The 19,954-nt window shown below is 42.5% G+C and overlaps 1 protein-coding gene across 6 annotated transcripts; it reads left to right on the top strand.

Moving 5' to 3' along the window:
- Positions 1–16: 16 nt before the first annotated feature.
- Positions 17–19,785, top strand: BCO2 (beta-carotene oxygenase 2). 6 transcript variants are annotated; one of them, XM_048968143.1, is made up of 13 exons: positions 23–234; positions 1,667–1,759; positions 7,596–7,791; positions 8,867–9,078; positions 10,601–10,716; positions 12,591–12,693; positions 13,818–13,946; positions 14,093–14,253; positions 14,823–14,990; positions 16,632–16,769; positions 17,118–17,300; positions 18,292–18,402; positions 19,097–19,785. In XM_048968143.1, exons 1-13 carry the CDS (start codon positions 126–128, stop codon positions 19,208–19,210), a joined length of 1,833 nt encoding a protein of 610 aa, XP_048824100.1. In that variant the 5' UTR covers positions 23–125; the 3' UTR covers positions 19,211–19,785. The 6 variants fall into 6 exon arrangements, with proteins under 6 accessions (XP_048824104.1, XP_048824100.1, XP_048824102.1 ...); XM_048968144.1 differs by having other exon boundaries at positions 72–144; XM_048968147.1 differs by lacking the exon at positions 1,667–1,759 and having other exon boundaries at positions 17–144.
- The last annotated feature ends 169 nt before the right edge of the window (positions 19,786–19,954 follow it).

Below are 19,954 nucleotides of genomic sequence, written 5' to 3'. Positions count from 1 at the left end.
TGCCTGGCGTCCTGCCACGGCTCTTATTCTGAAACGATGATGTCAGGCAGCTCGGTGCAACCCTCTGCGCCCCGCTGCGCGCTGCCGCCCCGGCCCCGCTCTCCTCCCTCACCACCTCCGATCCGATGCCTTCTTCCGAGCAGAGTATGTTTTCCAAAATCGTTTTGTCAGCCGTCAGCATCCTGAATTCTAATTTGCGGCATTTGCTCTCCTCTTTGATGCAATTCATTCCAGGTAAAACGCATAAACAAACAAATCCTTCCATCATCCTGGAAAGAGGTTTTCTCCGAGCTGCTGCCGGCAGCCGCTGCTGGCACACGGCGGCGGAGCGGTTCTGTTTATAGCGATCAGGAAGGAGGAACGAAGCAGTTCGAAATGTTTGAAAGCCAGAGGTTGTCTGTTATTTATTGAAAAGATGAGTGTGAGAGGCAAGCACGCTGCACAGCCTCTCTCGGATTATGGGCATATGCCGAAGGTTTAGCGCTGGGAGGCTGCTGCGAGGTGTGTGCGCAGCTCGGGAGAGCGTTTTTTTCGGGCATTTTTACGGAGGCTTTGGTGTGAATGCAGCAAATGGGAGGAAATGGTGCCGTGGGATTTGGTATCACCACGGGACTCGGCAGCCTCTGCTGTCACTGCACAGTTTGAGTGGTCGCTTTTTTAGTTTAAGAGAGAGAAACCTGTCACTACAAAGTAGGAAAACATGGAAGATCATGACTTAGTTTACCAGAATCCCTGCTTTTTCTTTCTTTCTTTCTTTGTTGTTGGTCTTTTCCCCTTAGAATTAAAGGATTGCTTTTGGGGGATATAAAGTTCTGAAAGGCTCTTGGACCTGCCTGACACCTGTCACATACGAAAGAACAGTCAGGGACAGAGTGGTGCAAAATAAATGACTAAGTACAGAGCCTAGCTTTGGGACTGCTGTATAAAACAACCTATGATACCATTTCAAGGTTTCATAGTGTACATTCCAGACGGAAATAAAGCCCTTATGATGTTATTTTGCTCGTTAACAGATTGCAACAGCTATATCATTCAGTTACAACTGCTGTTCTCTTCCTTTGTTGTTCTTTGGAGCTGAACTGTGTAGGCATGTAAAGATTTGTGTTTATTGTTTTGATGATCTAATTAAAACAAGAAGACAAGAAGATGGAAAATTTCTTTACTTCATTGTTTGCATCCTTTTGAAAATTTTGAATTTCCCTGACTTTTACTGAAGTTTTGTTAGTGAAGCTTGCTGATGATACAGTATTGTCTCAACTTAGCTAAAAAGTGAGAATGTTAAACTGTGGGAAAGAATGCTTTCCATTATTTTGCTCAAGCATTTGAGTGAAATAGTGAGAAACACAAGGAAAAAAAAAAAAAAAGGAAAAAAGTGAGAGTTAAATCTGTTCTTTCTGATACATTTTCCTAGCCCACACCTTATTCATGGCACTTTTCATCGCATAGGTGTTCTCTAAGGATTGCATTGTGTAGATCAATATTTAAGAAAGAAGTTGTACTTCCTTCATGTCATCAAAAAAAAAACCAACCCAAAGTTTAGAATTTATGTATGCTTTGTCATGTCTTTATCCTCTCCTTTTCTCCATTACTTTCATTACTTTTCCCCAGTGTTTTCTGTCACTCTTTTTTTTTTTTTTATGTTCTTCTTGTCTTCACCATGTGTTAGCAAGGAAGTGGGTGGCTGAGTCCCTGGCAATGGGGAATCTCCTGGCTAGATGGAACGAGGAGCCAAGTGTGGGGATCTCCCAGCAGACACAAGGCAAGTGCAACAGCCTCAGTTCAGCAATCAGTGGTACAGAAGTTAACTGCCAGCCCTGGTTATCAACCCTGGTGATCCAACCCTGGTGAAGATGGGGGCAAAAGCTAGAGACTGGATGGGGGAAATCATAGCCACAGCCACTTTGGTTCAGTTTGGTATGGGAAGGAAGAAATGTTGGAGAAACCTATTTGTCTTGTCTTCCAATTCCAATTCGTAATTTATAGGGAAGATAACATAGCCATTGTTTTGTGTCAGATTCAGGCTGTCCTGCCCAAAGCACACAGATTACCTCCTCTGGATATAAACAATCCGTGACAAGATTGGTGACAGGCAGAGAAATCATGGCATACTTGTATTTGAAGGAGACAGTGCATGATGAAACAATGCCAGGCTTTGGTGTTTATGTAGAAATAGTTTTGCAGTTTTTTTCACCATTAGAAAGTACATACTGTACTTGGCTATGCCTCTGCTCTGGTATGCTTAAAGTGTATTAGCTTGTTTATAAAGTTTGGCAGCAACATGGAAATTAGGCGCCGGATATAGTGTCTTTGAGTTGCCAGATTAAAATCTTGTTTAGATTTTCAGATATTATGCTCAAGCAAGCCTTTGACTTGTTGCTTATTCAAGTTCTTCCATCTTGATCTGTGGTTCAAACAACTGTATGTTGCTGCTTCCTGTTGCTAGCAGAGTCAGCATTTATTTTATGTACCTGTTGCTCAACATGAAAAGCCAGCCTGTCTTTTGTCTTTTGCAGAGATTTGTGTCTTGAGTGGCTAAATGTCAAACGTGAAGAACATTGAATTTCCACATTTAGGTGTGAGCTTTGGTCCAATGATGAAATGCTTTCATTGTAATAGATCTTGAGCAGTGCCTTTGGCTGTGAAGTGTTTGTATTTCATCTGCTTCAGGCATTTCAGAGTAGGTGCAGATAAATGTCACAGGTTTTAGTGTTTTTTATTAAATCGGGGGGGTAGACTAAAGATTTCCTTGTAACAGGAAGGAAGTGCATGTTAGGCAGGTGTGGTTTTGTTTATCTGTGTTGTTTTTTTTTTCCCCCCTAAATACAGCTGTGGTGGCTCAGAGTAGCAACAAAACAATTTCCTTTGGGCTCTTTGTGTTGTACTGTCCTGCAGCTTGATTTCTTTTTTTGAGTGAATGTGAGACTTTCCTGTGTCAGCAGGGAGAAATATGTATTACTGGATCATTCTGGTCTTACTTCCATGTTCTAATTATCCTGTGGTGTTTTCTGCTACTGATTGTATCTTGCAAAATGTTAATTCATCACCCATGTTTGCAAAAGTTAAATGTTAATTCATCACCCACGCACAAAACACAAGTTGCATTCAGCCTCTGCAAGCTCCTGTCTGATCACATCCATCCAGCACCCGCCTAAACCGTATACAAGCACAGTTTTGTAGGTGAGGGTCCCCAGTGCCATTTCCCAGCCACATTGCTCCCAGTGGGCAGCAATAATGAGGTGGCTTACATAATGTGATTTCAAGATACTTTTTGTGTTGTGCTGAATATGAGGGAGGTCATTGCTTATTTCTGTTGTTTGTTTCTTGTCATGGGTCTTTTCAACTCGTCAGAGCAAACCTTTTTTTTTTTTTTTTTTCTTTTCAAAATTGTCCTAGAAAACGTCTGTTCTGACTCATCTGGGCATCATGATTTGATTACTCTTAGTACATTTTACTGTCGGGATCTTCATCTAACTTGAGTAGTACCCAGAAGGAAAGACGCTCCCTTGTCTTGCTATGCTTCTTGCTCTCTGTAGTCAGACAGCAAGGCAGTATCTGATGTGCTTTTTGTTGTGTGTAGCCTGATCTCAGATGATTTCTGCACTACATCTTGAAATCTTTCAGCAGTGGCTATGCAGGTTCAAGAAAGATGAATTCACAGAATCACAGAATTGTAGGGCTGGAAGGGACCTCTAGAGATCATCGATTCCAACCCCCCTGCCAAAGCAGGCTCCGTAGACCAGGTTCCACAGGTACATGTCCAGGCTGGTCTTGAACTTCTCCAGAGAAGGAGACCCCACAACCTCTCTGGGCAGCCTGTTTCCAGTGCTCCGTCACCCTTATTGTGAAGAAGATCTTGCACACAGCAAGACTAATAAGGCTGTACTTCTAGAAGGACCACTAAGATGATTATGTGAATAGCAAGGTTATCATAGGAGGAGGAAAACTTGGTTTGTTTATCTTAGTAAGTGATATGATTGCTCACTCTAAATACAACATCTGCCAACAAGACGGAGAACACAAGAGGGAGGAATGCTGATGTCATACAACAGTGCTAACAGAAGAAAAAGGAGGATAAACTGTCCCATTAATATAACTTCCCTCTGTGAATTCATAGCATTTTTCTTATCATCTGGGCAATTGTCTCCAAAGCTTCCAAGCCTTGAGGTAAGATAGAGCTCAAATATAACTTTCAGGGGCAGGAGATGGGAGGACATGATGCAGGAGATCTCTTTCAGTCCTGTTCAAACTCTCTTGTGAAACATAACTTCCTACATTCCATAGGTAATTCTGCAGCCCTCCAGGAAGTTTTTTTCTGTAGTTCCATCCTTGGTTATGCCATCTTTGTTTTTGCATGCCTGTGAAAATATCTCCTTATGGACGTGTTGCTCTTCTGTTTTTGTTTTTTTTACAATTTTACATCTTCACAAATTTCTTCTCAGCCTACTAAAGGTTTATTTCTGCAAATACTGGTGACGGTCATTAGACCTGCCAGCTATTGGTTGATATTGAAAGCTTCTTCTTCCTTGTGTCTAAGGAAATGCTAAGAGCACTAATGTTGGGATCAGATTGAGTGCTTCATATGGGATTTAATCAGAACTTAATTGAATTTTAAGAGGAAGAGGATGTTGGTGGTTTGAGGTTAATTGCTTTAGCCCAGCAGCCTGAATTCTTTGTCTAGCTGACTTACTATATTAGAGATCTCAAGGAGGATTTTGAGGATTGGCAGGCTGGAGAAGTACATGGAAGGGAGCTTGCAATTCAATTTCCTGCATGCCTAACACTCATTCTGTCTGAGGATGTTCTAAAGAAGTGAGCTCAGGGAAACGCTGTGTGCCAACACAGGTCTTCTGAGGATTTTCTCCTGCTCTAATATATCACTTGTCCTCTGTAGACGTGAATATTTGATTTCAGAGGCTCACAGGTAAATTGTTCAGAAGCTTCACTTAATCACTTGGATTAAAGAAGGTAGAAGAAGCATCTGCAGTGGTGAAAGTGACTGCCATCACTAGAATAAACTACGACAACAAAATGTCACTACCAGACTACAGTCTGTTCAGCCTGAGGCCTTTTCTGTCCTAGAACAAGTTCAGGAATGGACTTCTGTGTGCCAAGCAATCCTTTATATCAGTGTTTCTCTTACATCTAAATCTTCATCTGTTCTTGCTTAGTTCAGGGCTATGCAGAGGATAGAGCAGTGCAGCAGAGAGCTCCTCTGACCTGTGGAAATGGAGCACAGCCCAGGTGAGGAGGTGGAAGCACTGGGAGGGAAAGCAACCACAGTGCACTTTCTAGGTAAATCCCCCTTTGTAGCTAAATGGATTGCTATAACAATCCTTGTGTTGATGAGGCTTTGCAAACCAGGCTACCGGAGCTAATAGCTAACAGTGTGCCCTTGGCACACAGCACTCCCTGCTCTTCATGCTTCACCGATGCTTTTGTCCTATTGCTCTGCCTAATAATATGCAAACAGGAGGCTACATCAGAAACGACCCTTTTTTGCAGTTGCTTATTTCTTTACCAGGTAAATCTGCTTAGTCTACTTCTCATGACAGCATACTTCAGCTCAGTTTCATGCATGCGTGTTCTCGTCACTTCCTTTTCTTTTCTTTTCTTTCTTTTTCTTTTTCTTTTTTTTTCCTTTTTCTTTTTCTTTTTTTTTGTCAGGGAGGGGGAGGTCTGCAAGGGCAAAAGCCAGTGATTACCTTCTGAGCTCCTGCAATCGGATTGTCCCGGTGAGTTTGAGAACTGACCTGTGCATCTTTCAGCAGTCTGAGCTTCTGGTTTACCGCATTACAGGTGCTGCCAACTTGGCGGAGTCCTTCATGTGCAGTAGAGAGGAAACATGACAAGCTGTATTTGACAGCCTGTGCTCTTCCAGGGTTTTGAAATCTCTGACATCAAGCTTGTAAAACCTTCTTGTCTAACAATCTATAGCTTGCCTGGATTTACTGTACAGCACTGGGAGTCCTGGAGGTTGTTCTTTGTTCTCTGGGATTTCCTTCTAGCGAGCTAGACTATGGTTGGTTTGTTTCTTACAGTTGCAGTGTTGTGTGTGTATATAAATATATATTTTTTTTCCTTTGACTTTGGAAGACCTTTTCTTTTGTATATAATTATAATAATAATTATTATTATTCTAAACTCAGTGGAAAATGTACATTTCTGTTAAAAACAGGTCATTGATTTGAAGGAACTTAATGCCATGATACATCCCCTCCTCCAAATTCCAGCATTAACTACTGAGGTTAAGGGGAATACTAACAGTAGGATAATATTTCTTCACTGTGAAATTTTCAGCATTAGGAAAATCTTGCATTATCTTTAGCTTCAAGGTATGCTGCTTCTTACTACTAGCAGACTTGTAGCACAGATTTTCAGTGCTGTTTCAGAAGCCCTTGGTTAAAACCAGCTCAGACTAATTCCTATCCAGAAGTATCGGTAGCAGCATCGAATATGATTGGATCTGAATAAGTCTTCTCCTTAAGTTGCATGTCACTGCACTGGTGACTTCATCCATAAGCAACAGTTAGCAATTCAAATACAAAATTAGTTCATAGCTGTTAATGTCAAAGAGCAAAATCTCTTGCATTCAGATACTTTCAAAACACTTCCCAAAGCAAAAAGGGAGAACATTTGTCCCCACATTTGAACCAGTAATGAGAATAAATTATAAAGATGGAAGGCCAACCACTAGTCTCTGGACAGGAGAAAGACCTTATGAGAATTTTAAGTGTAGCAAAATTAAGGAAGTGGACAGCATATCCTGCACAAGAATAATCATCTCTGATGTGTTCTTGTTTTTCTGCACTCTGCTTTAATTCTGGAAACTCCTTGGGTGATGTCTGATTAGATTACGTGTTCTGGGAAAGTATTCTAGTATGTACACTTCTCTGTCTTTCTAACATACCGTGACTGTGATACCAGGGTGGAGTTAGTGCTAGAATGTGGTTTTTCTGTCTGAGGACTGCCCAGCTCTGCCTTGCTTTTTGCAACACTGTGGTATAAATGCTGCATGCACTGCTTCGTAGGGCATCTTTCTGATCACGGCCTTGGCCTGAGGGACAAGCTTTTTTCTGTTGCTTTCCTCACTAGTCTACCATCAGAAAGCACAGGGAGATTATTTGTAGGGCTCCTCTTTTGTGTTACTCTATGCATCAGTTTGGAACAGTTTTTGTTTGTTTGTTTGTTTGTTTAATGTAACTCAACAGATTATCTTGACAAATAGCCATGTCTTACTGTCAATTACTTACTGAAATAAGGTCCAACTGTGAGCTCCCTTACTTAAATATCTCTTTTTTTCCTATCATGAAATAATTTATTGCCTCCTTTTGACTGCAGAGCAGGTCTCACTAATGAACTGAGTATAGTTAAGTGCAGTCTAGCTCTGCTAGATTTTCAGCTCCCTGTGGATGTATGGGATATTATGGAACAAAACTTCAGTTTGAATAACTTGTACAGTTTGGCTGCTTGGGGGATTCTGAGTACCAGAATACTAGTATTCTTCTAGATATGTAAACTCAAGCTCTAGAAATTGCCTGTTCATTCAAGTGTAAATCTTAGTTACTTGCTTTTTGTTCTCATTGCTTTCTTTGCAGGTCTAAAGAATTCACTGCCCAGTCCATCAAAGGAGCAATTCACCTTGCCCAATTTGCAGTGTATCTCTCCCTTACTACAGACAGTGGAGGAGACCCCAGAGCCCATCCCAGCCAAGATCAAAGGACATATTCCTGAATGGATTAATGGCAATCTTCTGAGAAATGGCCCTGGGAAATTTGAGTTTGGTGAGGAGAAGTAAGTCTGGATTTGGTGAGACTCTGGTCTGAGTGCTAGCTAAAGCCAAATGGGAAGCCCCTAAATGGCTCACTACTGTTTGGAGCACCTTGTAGTTTCTTAAGTTAGGCAAAGAGGAAAGGCTTGCATCATCTTTCTTTTCAGAACATCCACTCCCTCACCAGAGCTCAGTGAGCTCTGAAAATAGGAAGCATGGTTAACTTATTCAGGCTGAAGAAGGTGAGTCACAGAAAGGCTGTGACCTACTCAGAATGGTGTAATGAGGGACCAGAGATGGGGATTATAACATGCCTTCAGTCCTTTGTCACTAACAAAAGTCCATCCTGTGAACACTCTGAAATCCAAGGAATGGTTTTCAAGGATGAGTGCACTAAATTGGGTAAGTTGATTTAGTGACAAATCCAGCTCATTTTACAGATAACATATCAAAACATTTTACATAGGCAACCTTGCCTTTGGCTTGGAATCTACCATTCTAGCAAACTGACAAACCCAGTTCTTCTTTCTGCAGATTTGATGGCAGCAACTGGCCAAAGACAATCATTACATTTTTTAAGACAGATGTGTCTTAAAAACATCCAGACTACCCTTTAAGTCTCAGATTTCTCCTTTTGAAGAGAATGGCACCCTGCAAATAGATGAGAGATAAAGTGTGGTTAGGCTTTCAGCAATAATTTGTGTTCCTTCAAAGCACAATTTCTTCTCCTTATGCAGAAATCTGTAGTGTGGTTGGTTTACCAGCCCAATTTATTTCTCCAAAACACAGCATTTTCAGAAATCCCTATTATTTTCAGAAGTGATACATGGAGCCCAAATCTCGTTGGTGGTGAGTCCCTAACTTCAGGCTGCATGCCTGCAAATGCACTAAGAGTCATAGAGTCATAGTCATAGACTCTATGACTCTAAGTTGATTAATTTCACTTACTTGAGGCTCATCACAAGGCTGTTTATGTTTATATGCTCATGGTATGCCGGCATTAGCTAGTCACGGACAAACATAAAGGCAAGAGAGAACAGTATAGCAGAACATAATACAGTGCACAAATCTTGTTCTTCTATTTATTAACACTTGTAGATACAACCACTGGTTTGATGGCATGGCCCTGCTGCATCACTTTCAGCTGAGGAACGGCACGGTGACATACCAGAGCAAGTTTCTGCAGAGCAACTCCTACCTGACGAACAACCAGCACAACCGCATTGTGGTCTCAGAATTTGGGACGCTGGCAATGCCAGATCCATGCAAGAGTGTCTTTGCACGCTTCATGTCACGCTTTGATCCTCCAAGTAAGAGGGTCCCTAAAAAATGCAAAATGTGTTGAGGTTTTGTTGGGGAACTGACGGTTAGCTTTGATGGGAGCTGTGAAGAAGCCTGGTGTAGGCATATTCGGGGTCAGTCTTAGAAGGTGGACCCTTGGAACAACAACAATTTGATATCAGATGTAGTTGGAAGATGCACATTCACTTTAGTGTTTTAGTGCTACTTTGGCTCCCTTGGTCCCAATTTGTTGCAAATAGTCTCCCCAAAGAACACCCTGTACAGACCTGATAATGGGCATTACAATCTGTTATTCACCCTGAGACACTTTGCCCTTAAAACACCTTACCTTGCTAAGCTTATAGGGTAAGTGGGCTAATCCTTCCCTTCCTGTACTAAGGTGCAGGGGATAATATAAGTAGGGTGACAGAGGGTATTGCACAGGAATGGATGTATCATCACCTATAGGGTACTGTGTAAGGCAGGAAAGAAATAGGCTTAATTTTAAGCCAAGTGTTTGTCACTAAAACCAGAACAGACCTAAAGTCTGCAACTTGCTGCTGCTTAAGTTCCTGAGGTGATGGATCCTGTCCTGCCTGTCATCTATTCTCTCTGAAGGTGCTTATACCTTCACTCACTGGTCTGCCTTGTTCCTCAGCTTCCCACTTCTTATCCCAAGTTGTAGCCTCAAGTATTACCTCCCATTTCCAATGGTGTGAATTGAACACAGAACTCGTCATATGGCTGTCAGAGGAGACAGTCTTGGCTGGGGAGGAAAGGGAGAGAAGTATGAAGAAATAAGAAGTCACACACAAAGGGCATATGGGAGTACCTAGGTTATCTTGGTTTCACTAGAGTCATTTCCACACCTCGCTTACTAGAACCACAACTTCCTTTCATTTTTGAAGATGATAAGTTCAAACACAGTAATCAACCTGAAGGCAACACAGTTTTGCAGTTTTGTTTGCATTCCTGCTGGACAACCTCTAGACAATGCATTTGTTGCAGACATGAGAAACTGAACCTGTTTAAGCCTCTAGGAATTAGTGACATTATATATATATTTCCAGAACTTACAAAATGAATAACTCACTTTCTTTGATTTCAACTCAAGATATGTTTTAGAAGTTTTTCAAATCCAGTAGGAAGCAACACCAGAACCTGACTCTGCAGCCTTGAGTGTGTGAATACTGGGCTGAGGGTTGGCTCTGGACAAACTGACAATATTGGCAAGGCCTGAGTGTCCAAATTTAATAGCTGTTGAGCTACGTAAAACTCTTTCTTGGATAGAGAAGTCTTCTTAGTACCAACAAGCTACAGAACATCAATAGGAAGTTGGGATCTAGCAGTGAACTGATAAAATGCAGCAGGTTCTTGTCCTTTTGTCCTGATTTCACTTGTCCAGATGTTTTTCTGTGGTGCCTTTGTAGATTAGTGAGATAGTTCTGATCAAGGGGGATTAACATCACAGCCAATGGGTTTATTTGTTTAAACATGTCTAGCTTGATATGATGTCATGTAAGCTTAACCAGAGCTTGAGTTTTGTTTCAGAGCCAAGTGACAATGCCAATGTGAGCTGTGTTGTGTATAAAGGAGACTACTATGTCACTGGCGAGAACAATTGCATGTACAAAGTGGACCCAGAAACACTTGAAATGAAGGAAAAGGTATGGGCTGGTGGGGCGAGGGGGCTGACTTGTGGCACAAGATGATCTCTCTTCTTTGCTCCTAGAGGCCCTCAGTAAGTTGTGAGAAGCAGAGGGGAAATCAGATTCCAAAACAAAGATCAATACAGCTCTAAACCATAGCTGTAAGGCATCTTCTCCTTGTATGCCTGAGTTCCTTGAAGAATCTGTCCAGCAGAAAGGCAGCTCTCCTCCAGACGCTTCCCATGGTAGCAGGCAAGGGCAGAGAGGCTTGCAGGGCTATTTCCGTTAGTCATTTTTCCAGCACACTCACTACTTGTCTGTACTTGTCTGTGTATGAAGAATAACGTGCGTACAGGAAGAAGTAAGCATCACTGCTCTCAGATCTGCATTCTTGCAGTCTCTTCAGTCTTCCCATCTGTTCTCTTTATGTCTTCATGCACACACAGCTCCAAATACTGCAAACCAGCCCTGCAAGGTCTTGACTAAAACCTCAGCAGCCAGTGGGAGGTGAAGCCAATGTAAAACTAAATGGAAGTTCAGCTGCCACTACTCTTCCCCATCCTAGCCAACAAACCACAAGTTGAGCGCGTGTTCTATGCACTGCCTCACAGCAGCATGGCTGTATCTGGGGACAGAGCACGACTTACAGAATGGCAGAGTAAATTATGTACTCGCCTGCAGCACTGCTAGAGGTTTTGCATATTTGCTGAGCTGAACCATTGCGAGAAGAACTGAAGAAGGATTCTGCTGCTCCTGGATACATATACTGTCATCCTTGTATGTTGCTACAGATTGTTCAATACTGGAAAATACCATCTCAGTTCACTGCCTTGAGAGAGGCATTGCAGCAGTCCCTACCTTTCTACAGGATCAAGAAGCTCTGCTTATGAGATACTGTGTGCTACTTGCCTATTGAAATTGAGAGTTTGATGATTTGCTGTTTCCTGTTTTGTAAACCACAACCTAGTGATGACAAAACAAGTGTAGGTGGTGCTCCTGGTTTCAATGCTCAGCCATCCTGTTGTTTAAAAAAATAATCCCTTAAGCTTCTTTTTAGATGTAGACTGGACTAGCATTATTTAGATAAGTGAAGGAAGAGAAGGCATGATTTAATGTTAAGAATCTCTAAATTGAGATGCCTTAAGAGGGCATGGTTTTGTGAGCTCCTGGTAGCACGGCATTCTTCTCCAATGGGGCCTTCCGAAGAGCCTCGGGTTGGATACGTGAAAGATATGTTTTGAAACTTTTGGAAAACCAGGGTATCTTTCACGTTTCAGTGTTTCAATGCATGGGTTGATCTCCCTTCAATTTTCTCTTCAGACTTCCTTCCCAAAACATTCCCTCTGCTGTTTGAATCCAAACTACAACCGGACCAGAAAGAAGGAGTACATGCTAACAGTGTTCACAGACGTACCTTTGTCCCAACTCCTATCTGTAGATAGTAGGGTTAGACTGATCTCTGTAAGGACAGCATGTAATGAGTCTCAATTAGCTGTGTGTGCTTTCAAAACATTTGGTGATTCTGGGGGAGGTGGCAGGTAGCAATTGTCTCTTTTTGCATGCCTGCAGTGCATACTACATGAAGTCCTCATTAAAATGCTTTTATGGACAACGTTCCTGCAGTGTCAGCATTCCTGGCCAGTTGTGATGCTCGTATTTCCCATGGAATTGGCTGCTGCTACTGGTCCTGTTTGGCTGGTAGGATGAATGCACTGAGTAATGTGCTTAAATTTCTGGTAAAATGAAGGCTTAAATTCAGTTCCCACACTAGGGTCACAATAATTAAGCTATTCTTCCTCAGATTTTAACAAAACTAACGTTTAGAAAGACTGTGGCTTGCTAGAAAGCAACAGGAAGCTTCTCTTCTGACTGAACATCTTCGGGATTTGCAGGTAGACTGGACCAAGTTTGTTGCCGTGAATGGGGCCACTGCTCACCCTCACTATGCACCTGATGGGACAGCTTACAACATGGGAAACTCCTATGGGAAATTTGGTAAGACTGGGTTTGGCCACACCTGGCCTGTGGGCAGGCGGCTCCCTGCTGCTGCAAGGAGAGGTTGTTGGAAAAACTTCAGTGTCTGAAAAGACCTAGTAATTGCTGCTTCTCTTTGAGCCAAAATGATGGCAAATCTGATTAGCTCTTCTTTCAAGGAGTCAGTCTGAGCAAATGGCTTTGCTCAGCAGCTTGTATCAGATGCTTCTGATTTTGGCCTGTGGTTATCAACAGACATCCCAGATCTTCTTCCAAGGTTTTATGAAAAACAGAAGGAAGATACTTGGTCTCATCCAATGTTGATGCTTCATCCGAAGAACTTTGACATTAGATGCAAGTTTTTAAATTAGATTAATTGGCTTTTAATAAGAACAATAAGGAGAAAAATACTGCCTGTTTTACGGTAAACTTGAAATTTCTAGGATATGTTTTCTTCTCGAAATGAGAAGAGCATTCCATTAACTCGAGATGAGTCACGCCTACGTGGCTGTTCAGAGCTGTCATTCACTGCTCATTACATAAAGACCCTCTTTTTCAGATACCTGAGCCCTATACCCAAGGCTTGTTTCAATTCCCTGAACATTTGTTCAGTTTTGATTGTTTTTCATTCTTGCTATCTTCATTTCCTTTTGGCTTTACCAACATCTAGCTTTACAGCACATGCTGTTTTCAGCTGGGCAGACTAAACATGTGATTATCACTCAGATATTTCCTTCATAGCTGCCCATATGCTCGGAGTTAGTAAATGAGTCATCACCAAGGCTCAAAGTTTTCATTTGCTTTGATGTACAAGCAATGAACTTGGTTTTCTCCCTGATACTATTATTTTATGATTCTCTGAGTCAGTGTAAAGAACATATTACAGATGGGAAAAAGCTGATGGCGGTTATCAACCAGACCGAGAAGGTCCTCCTACTTATTTGACATCTTGTTTTGGTGGCCATCCCCTGATTTCTTTACTGACTTGATAACTATTTCTTTTTGTTTGTTTTCTGCCCAGTTAATAATTACTACATTTCTACCTACTCTAAGGAAACAGAAGGGAACTGAGCCTGACTTTATTTTTGTGAATCTGGTCAGCTTCACATCTCAGCGGTGCTGAACCCCTTTTTTTTTTTTTTCAGGGACTACATATAATATCATTGAGGTCCCTCCACAAAAGTCGAACTGCAATGAGACGTTAGAGGGAGCGAAAGTGTTGTGCTCCATTGCTCCAATGGATAACATGAAACCCTCCTACTATCACAGCTTTGGTAAGCATGCTTCCTGTCTCATACTCCATGAATTTAGCCTACTGTGCAGCACAAGGGGCTGTTCACTGCCCTCTGACTCAAGGTATTTTTTGTCGTTGTTTCGTTTGCCAAGTTCTCTGATACTATCTCCTTCCTTCCCTTTTCAGGGATGAGTGAAAATTATATCATTTTCATTGAGCAGCCCATCAAGCTGAATCTGTTGCGGATTATCACTTCCAAATTCCGTGGGAAGCCCATTTCTGACGGGATAAACTGGGAGCCTCAGTACAACACTCGCTTCCACGTGGTGGATAAACGCACTGGGAAGGTAGGTGGATCCTCGGCCTTTCCAGCAGCTGTGCAACTGTAGCTGGAATCTTAGATCCCAAAAGAAAAGTGCTTTATCTGTGGTAGCAGCCACAGATAGCAATATGAATCAATGCAGAAGTTACCAGAGGATAAGCTTTGCAAGCACAGATGTGGATTTCTTAGAAATGGCCCGAGTTCATGCATTTTCAGCTCTACTGATCCATCTTCCCAGCCCTAAAAGAACAGGAGATGTAAGAAATTAGAGGATCCCATCAGGCACTATTAAGTGTAAAAGGGTCAGGCAGAGCCTGGGAATGATGCCTATCCATGCGTGGGTGCAGCCATGGATAGACAGCACAAACAGACCTATTACAGCAAGGAGCCTAGCCTAGGTTGCTTTGTGTTGGCTTTTCTTCATCTGGCTCTGCCTGTGTACTGGCTTAAAGCAGCCATTCTGTAGCAACACAAGAACATTATACAAATATCAAGGAATAAGGGGGTAACAAAATGAGGGCAAGAAGAGAAAGTGTTGGAAGTGTGGCTACCATTTTTTGAGAGGAAAAGTCAATCTCTCTATGGTCACTGTAGGTGCTGCCAGGGCAATGGTATACTAAGCCCTTTGTTACTTTCCATCAAATCAATGCCTTTGAAGACCGTGGCTGTGTGGTCCTTGACTTGTGCTGCCAGGATGATGGGAAAACTCTGGCTGTCTACAAGCTGCAGAATATGAGGAAGAGTGGAGCAGATTTAGATCAGGTAAGATCTCTACATCTGTGTTGCTTTGGATCTGCTGGGACTCCATACTGGCTAAGTTATTTTTCTAAAGCAAAGTTTTTGTTGGTGGAATGGAGAGCATGATGGACAGACTGCAAGGCAGGAGATATGAACTTGAGAAAGGAACCCAGCTGTACAGGAAAGCTAACATTATGGTCCCCTGATACACTGGTATTTTTCTTTCATTTTAAAGCTCTTAGCAGATAATCTCTATGGAGCATTTCCCTGAAATGTTTTCAAAAATGAGGGTGTGATACAGATCCCCATCAAGCAGGTAGACTTCTGTTTTAAAAATCTCTTTTCTAATGATACTCATTTTCCATATCCCCATGTAAGAAAAGGAAATATTTTTCCCTCAAGGAAGTATGCAAAATTAGGTTTTACTTTTACATGGAAAAAGAAAAAGAAATCCTGCTATCTAAAGGCGTTAGTTCAGAAAACCACCCCTTATTGTGTAAATCATAAAGCACAAACAGCAAGAAACCCCTCATTGGTCCTCATGTGCACTTTACAACAGCGCCTTTCTAAATGTAACATGTCCACCTCTCTTAAAAGCACTTTTTAAAGCCATGTAAGGCTCGGTGTTTTACATAGGCCATACAGGGGAGAAAAAGGGGGTGCCTTCAGTTTCTTGTAGTGTGGATGTGTTTACTGGAAACCCACTGCATGGTGGGTGAGGGGCAGTTTCTGCAACATGTTCAGACAGATCAGAATTTCCTCTGTGATCTGACAGTCTGGAAGAAATTCAGTTCTAGTCTGAAAAGCACATTGCTGTGTCTCCACAGAGATGTTTTTTTCCCATTTTTCCCTCCCAAGATACGGTGAACATTAATTCAAGTACAGCAGAGTGTTAATATGGCCATTTGTTCTGCGAACGGATTCTAGATTTTGTTCAGTCTTCTCTGAGCTCAGAAGAGCTGCCATTTGATATTTGAAGGTATCTGTATGTGAACATTAGATCATGGTTTCCAATACCCATGTTTCTAAATTGGGTAGCCTAAACATTAAACGGTACACAGACACATGAGAGCAAGTCATTTCAAAACAGAGTCTTAAAATTACTCTGTACTCAAAGACTAACGCATGCCCGAGCATGATTTATCTCTTTTTCCCAAATTATGCTTAGTGCTTTTGCTTGTTGACTAACTCTTAATTTGTCTGAGAGCTCCTCAACCAATCAGTTTCTTGTGGCTATGTGAAACACAAAGCTTTAAAAATAGAGTATAGGAATTAACGTGTTTAAAATGAAGTTTCACATCAAACCGGTTACATGTAAAGAAACTGAGAAACTCCAACACAGAGTCCCTGCCACTTATTTAATTCGGAAGGTTTAATATTTGAGAGTATTAAAGGTTCTAAACTGTATTTGAACAGAGCTTTTTTTCCAGAGGTGAGGAAGGCTGCTCCAGAGCCTGGTATAGAGAATTAAGACAGATATTTCCTCTCATTTCAGGGAGCACCAATGTTTATGCTCAGATAAATAGCAAGTGGTTTGGTCAGAGTCCATATACAGCAATGGAAGGGACCCGTGGGGAACTCCAAGTCCAACTCCTGACTCCACACAGGACTACACAAAATGCCACCTCCTCTCTTCATCACCGTAACTCTCTGGCTCTATTACAGATTTTTGGCTCAGTAGCCCGAGCTTTCCCCCGTCGCTTTGTCCTCCCACTGAACGTGAATTCGGATACACCTGTGGGGAAGAATCTGAACCCTCTGTCTTACACGATGGCAAAGGCTGTGAAAGACTCAGATGACAAGGTTGTGTTAAAAACTTACATAACTGCATGTACAGCTGTGATGATTTGTTCATAACTAGGGTGGGACTTGGTGTTTTAGTACAACCACATTGCCTTATACGAGAAAGCAAGGGCAGATTGTGACTTACCAAAAATGCACAAGTGTGTTAACCACAACTGGTCAGGTTTGAAGTTCTTCACTGCCAAAATCTCCATTGCTTTCACCAGTGTACAGAACTGTGCTTTGCTTTGCTTTGCTTTGAACAGTCCTACAGCCTTAGGAGGAATAGAATACATGTTGTTGCTGGGACCAGTCAGCTCTGCTGCCCAGTTGAAGCTAAACTGATGCTTCTGCATTGCATACTTCTAGGTCTGGTGCACACATGAAAATCTTCACCCTGATGGCTTTGAAGACTTTGGGGGTTTGGAGTTCCCCCAGATTAACTACTCTCAGTACAGTGGTAGGAGATACCGTTACTTCTACGGGTGTGGTTTTCGGCATTTCATCGGAGATTCCCTAATGAAGGTTGATGTGGAGACCAAGAATTTCCAGGTGAGGTGAAATGAGTTTCTCTCTTGTCAGCACTGGGAGTCATTCCGCTCAGCTGGCTTCTAAGTTCTGTCAGCTATGAGGTACTATGTGCTTTAGGTGTTGTTTGCTTTTTAATTTTCCACAAGGGTCTGAGATGAGGTTCCTAATGTTATGTCTCACCTAGAACTCCTACCAAACAGGAGAGGACATCAGTCCAGGTTCCTAAATAGATGAGGAAACAGAAAGGGTTGCATAAAGACTGTACATCTCTCCCAGGTCAAAGAAGAGTCACCTCTTACCAGGCAGAACAGAAAATACCCACATAGCATAGGCCGTCAGCAGCAGACATTACCAGGGCAGTTATAGCTCAGGCAAGAAAGAAGGTTTAGCATTGTGCAGGCAGGGATTTAGACTGTGTCTCCCATAAACAGAGAAATAATTTCCAAAGCTTTTAGCTTTAATGAATTTGGAACTTTCCCAGGGGCTTGAAGAAGTTAGGAATTCTTAGGATGGCTTGGCTTGAATCATTCTGTTCTGGGTACTTATTTTACAGTAAGAGTGCTCTCCTTCAGCTTGGGTGCCATGGCTCTGTCTGCAGTAAGGACAGAAGCTGTGCCTTTGGGTTGTGGTGGTGATAGATCTCTCCTGGCAAGGCATATCAGCTCTGCCTGGGCATGTCGTGGTGTGCAGCGGATTGTGCAAGCTGGATGCTGGTGTCTTCTGAGCCTACAGCTGGTACCTGTGCCAGTACAAGCTGCTGGATGGAATGAGCATCACGAATCCCTTCACTGCTTGTTTGCACAGTGCTTGGCACAATGGACGTTCTGTCACAGCACTAGCATTCTGTTAGTGCAAATCAAAAGGATTACTCAGAAGGTTGAACTGTGGGTTCCTTGGGGCAGGAGGTGCAATTGGGTCGCTCTGCATGAAGCTTTCTAACTTGCAGCTCTGCGAATGGTAGCAGACAAACATCATGACATGAAACACATCCATATGTTGTTGTACTCAATAGATTTGGCAGGAAGACGGATCCTACCCCTCAGAGCCTGTTTTTGTGCCAGTGCCTAATGCCACGGCAGAAGACAGTGGAGTCATCTTGTCTGTTGTGATCTCCCCTGATGAGGTAACTTATTCCTATTAGTTTACACAACCCACACAGTTCTAAACCACAACAGTTTAAAGGTCTCTGGCAGATAGATCTCTTGTTTAAGTAAAGCACATCTGTCCCCATAAAATATTTCACTAACGTTAGCAGACTAGCGGGCAATGTAACACATCATTTGAAAAGAGAAAAAGGGAAAGGAGTGTCTGCCTATCGCTCTAGTTGGTGCAGATGTTTTTTCTTCTTTGATATCTATTTCTGACCTAACTCAGATATATGAAGTCATTCACCCAACAAATACCTAATCCAGGGTATCTTCTCAGAAAAGCACTCAAATGGGCTGTGTATAAACAAATACCATTTCAAAAAGAATCAAAGTTCAGAAGCATTTCCCACATCCTTTACTCATTTTCATCATGCACTTTACTTCAGTCTTTAAACTCTAATGGCTTCAGGTGCTAGTCAGTGGATACACTGACATACATAACATTGATATTTCCACATTTGTTTCATTTTTGCTACACAAAAAATTACTTCATTACATTTACTTCATTATTTTTTCTCCTGGTGCTGTTGTGTCACTGGCTCAGTCAGCACGGCTTGGTTGTGCCTGGCTGTGTGTTTGGGCTCCTGAGTGTGGGACAGATGTGGTGTTCTGGAGAGCTGAAGGGATTTCAGTGTGGCTATTAATTCTGGCTTTCTTCTCACCCTGCAGAACCGAAGTGCTTTCCTGCTTGTCTTGGATGCAGAGACCTTCACAGAACTGGGGCGAGCAGAAGTCCCAGTGCAAATGCCTTATGGATTCCATGGGATCTTCAGCTCTCGCTAAGAGAGAGGAAAGAGAGCCACCTCCTCTAACTCAGGGCAGGGTCAGGCTCAGAAAGAAACCTCTGCTTTCTTTTACCTTCCAACTTTACATTATGCCAAGGCTGAAGGAACCACTTCTCTATCACAACCTCTAAGTTACTGCTGCGTTCCTAATTCACAGCAAAGGGTCTGAGGAAGACAGCAGCTCAATCTCTCTAACAGCCCACTGCTTTATCTTAGTTTTCTGTCTATCTTGGTAGAACACATAGCAGCAGTTCAAAAGGCTGCCATGCATAAGGCTTGCAAGGGAGAAAATGGAAACTACTGTGACCTTGTCTGGGAAGCAATGTGCTCTAAAGGGAAGAGAGTAGTAAATGTCAGTTCCAATGGCTTTGGCTGAAAAATGTAAAGCACAAAAATGGAATAAAACCAACTACTAACATCTAGGCCCAGTGTAGGGCTGTAATTATGCCCCCACTGCACAAAGGTTGCCTTCAGAGAGCACCAGAGAATAGCTGAAAATGCTCACGGAAGCTGTACTCGTACTGCTGTCTCTGTACATTAACTGTGCCCTCAAATAAAACCCTGTGACGTTTCTTCCTTTCGTTGCGGCTCCCACTGACAGCAGCAGGGTGGGGGGACACGTCGGGGGAATCTCCGGTACAGGTCCCGGCGGAGGGAGGGCTGAAGAGCCGGTCATGGCCGCCAGAGGGCAGCCGGCCCCGCTGCGGAGCTGCGAGCTCAGCTACTTGGAGGTAGGAAGTGG

This window comes from Lagopus muta, chromosome 22, assembly GCF_023343835.1.
Source record: "Lagopus muta isolate bLagMut1 chromosome 22, bLagMut1 primary, whole genome shotgun sequence".
In the NCBI taxonomy this organism is placed as follows: domain Eukaryota; kingdom Metazoa; phylum Chordata; class Aves; order Galliformes; family Phasianidae; genus Lagopus; species Lagopus muta.
This window is presented reverse-complemented; position numbering and strand designations above follow the sequence as displayed.

Excerpts from the sequence above, each read along its gene's own strand:
- BCO2 (XM_048968143.1), top strand. The coding sequence starts at position 126 with ATGCCTTCTTCCGAGCAGAGTATGTTTTCCAAAATCGTTTTGTCAGCC. Across the intron at positions 235-1,666 it reads TTTGATGCAATTCATTCCAG|CAAGGAAGTGGGTGGCTGAG; the intron begins GTAAAACGCATA and ends ACCATGTGTTAG. Across the intron at positions 1,760-7,595 it reads GATCTCCCAGCAGACACAAG|GTCTAAAGAATTCACTGCCC; the intron begins GCAAGTGCAACA and ends CTTTCTTTGCAG.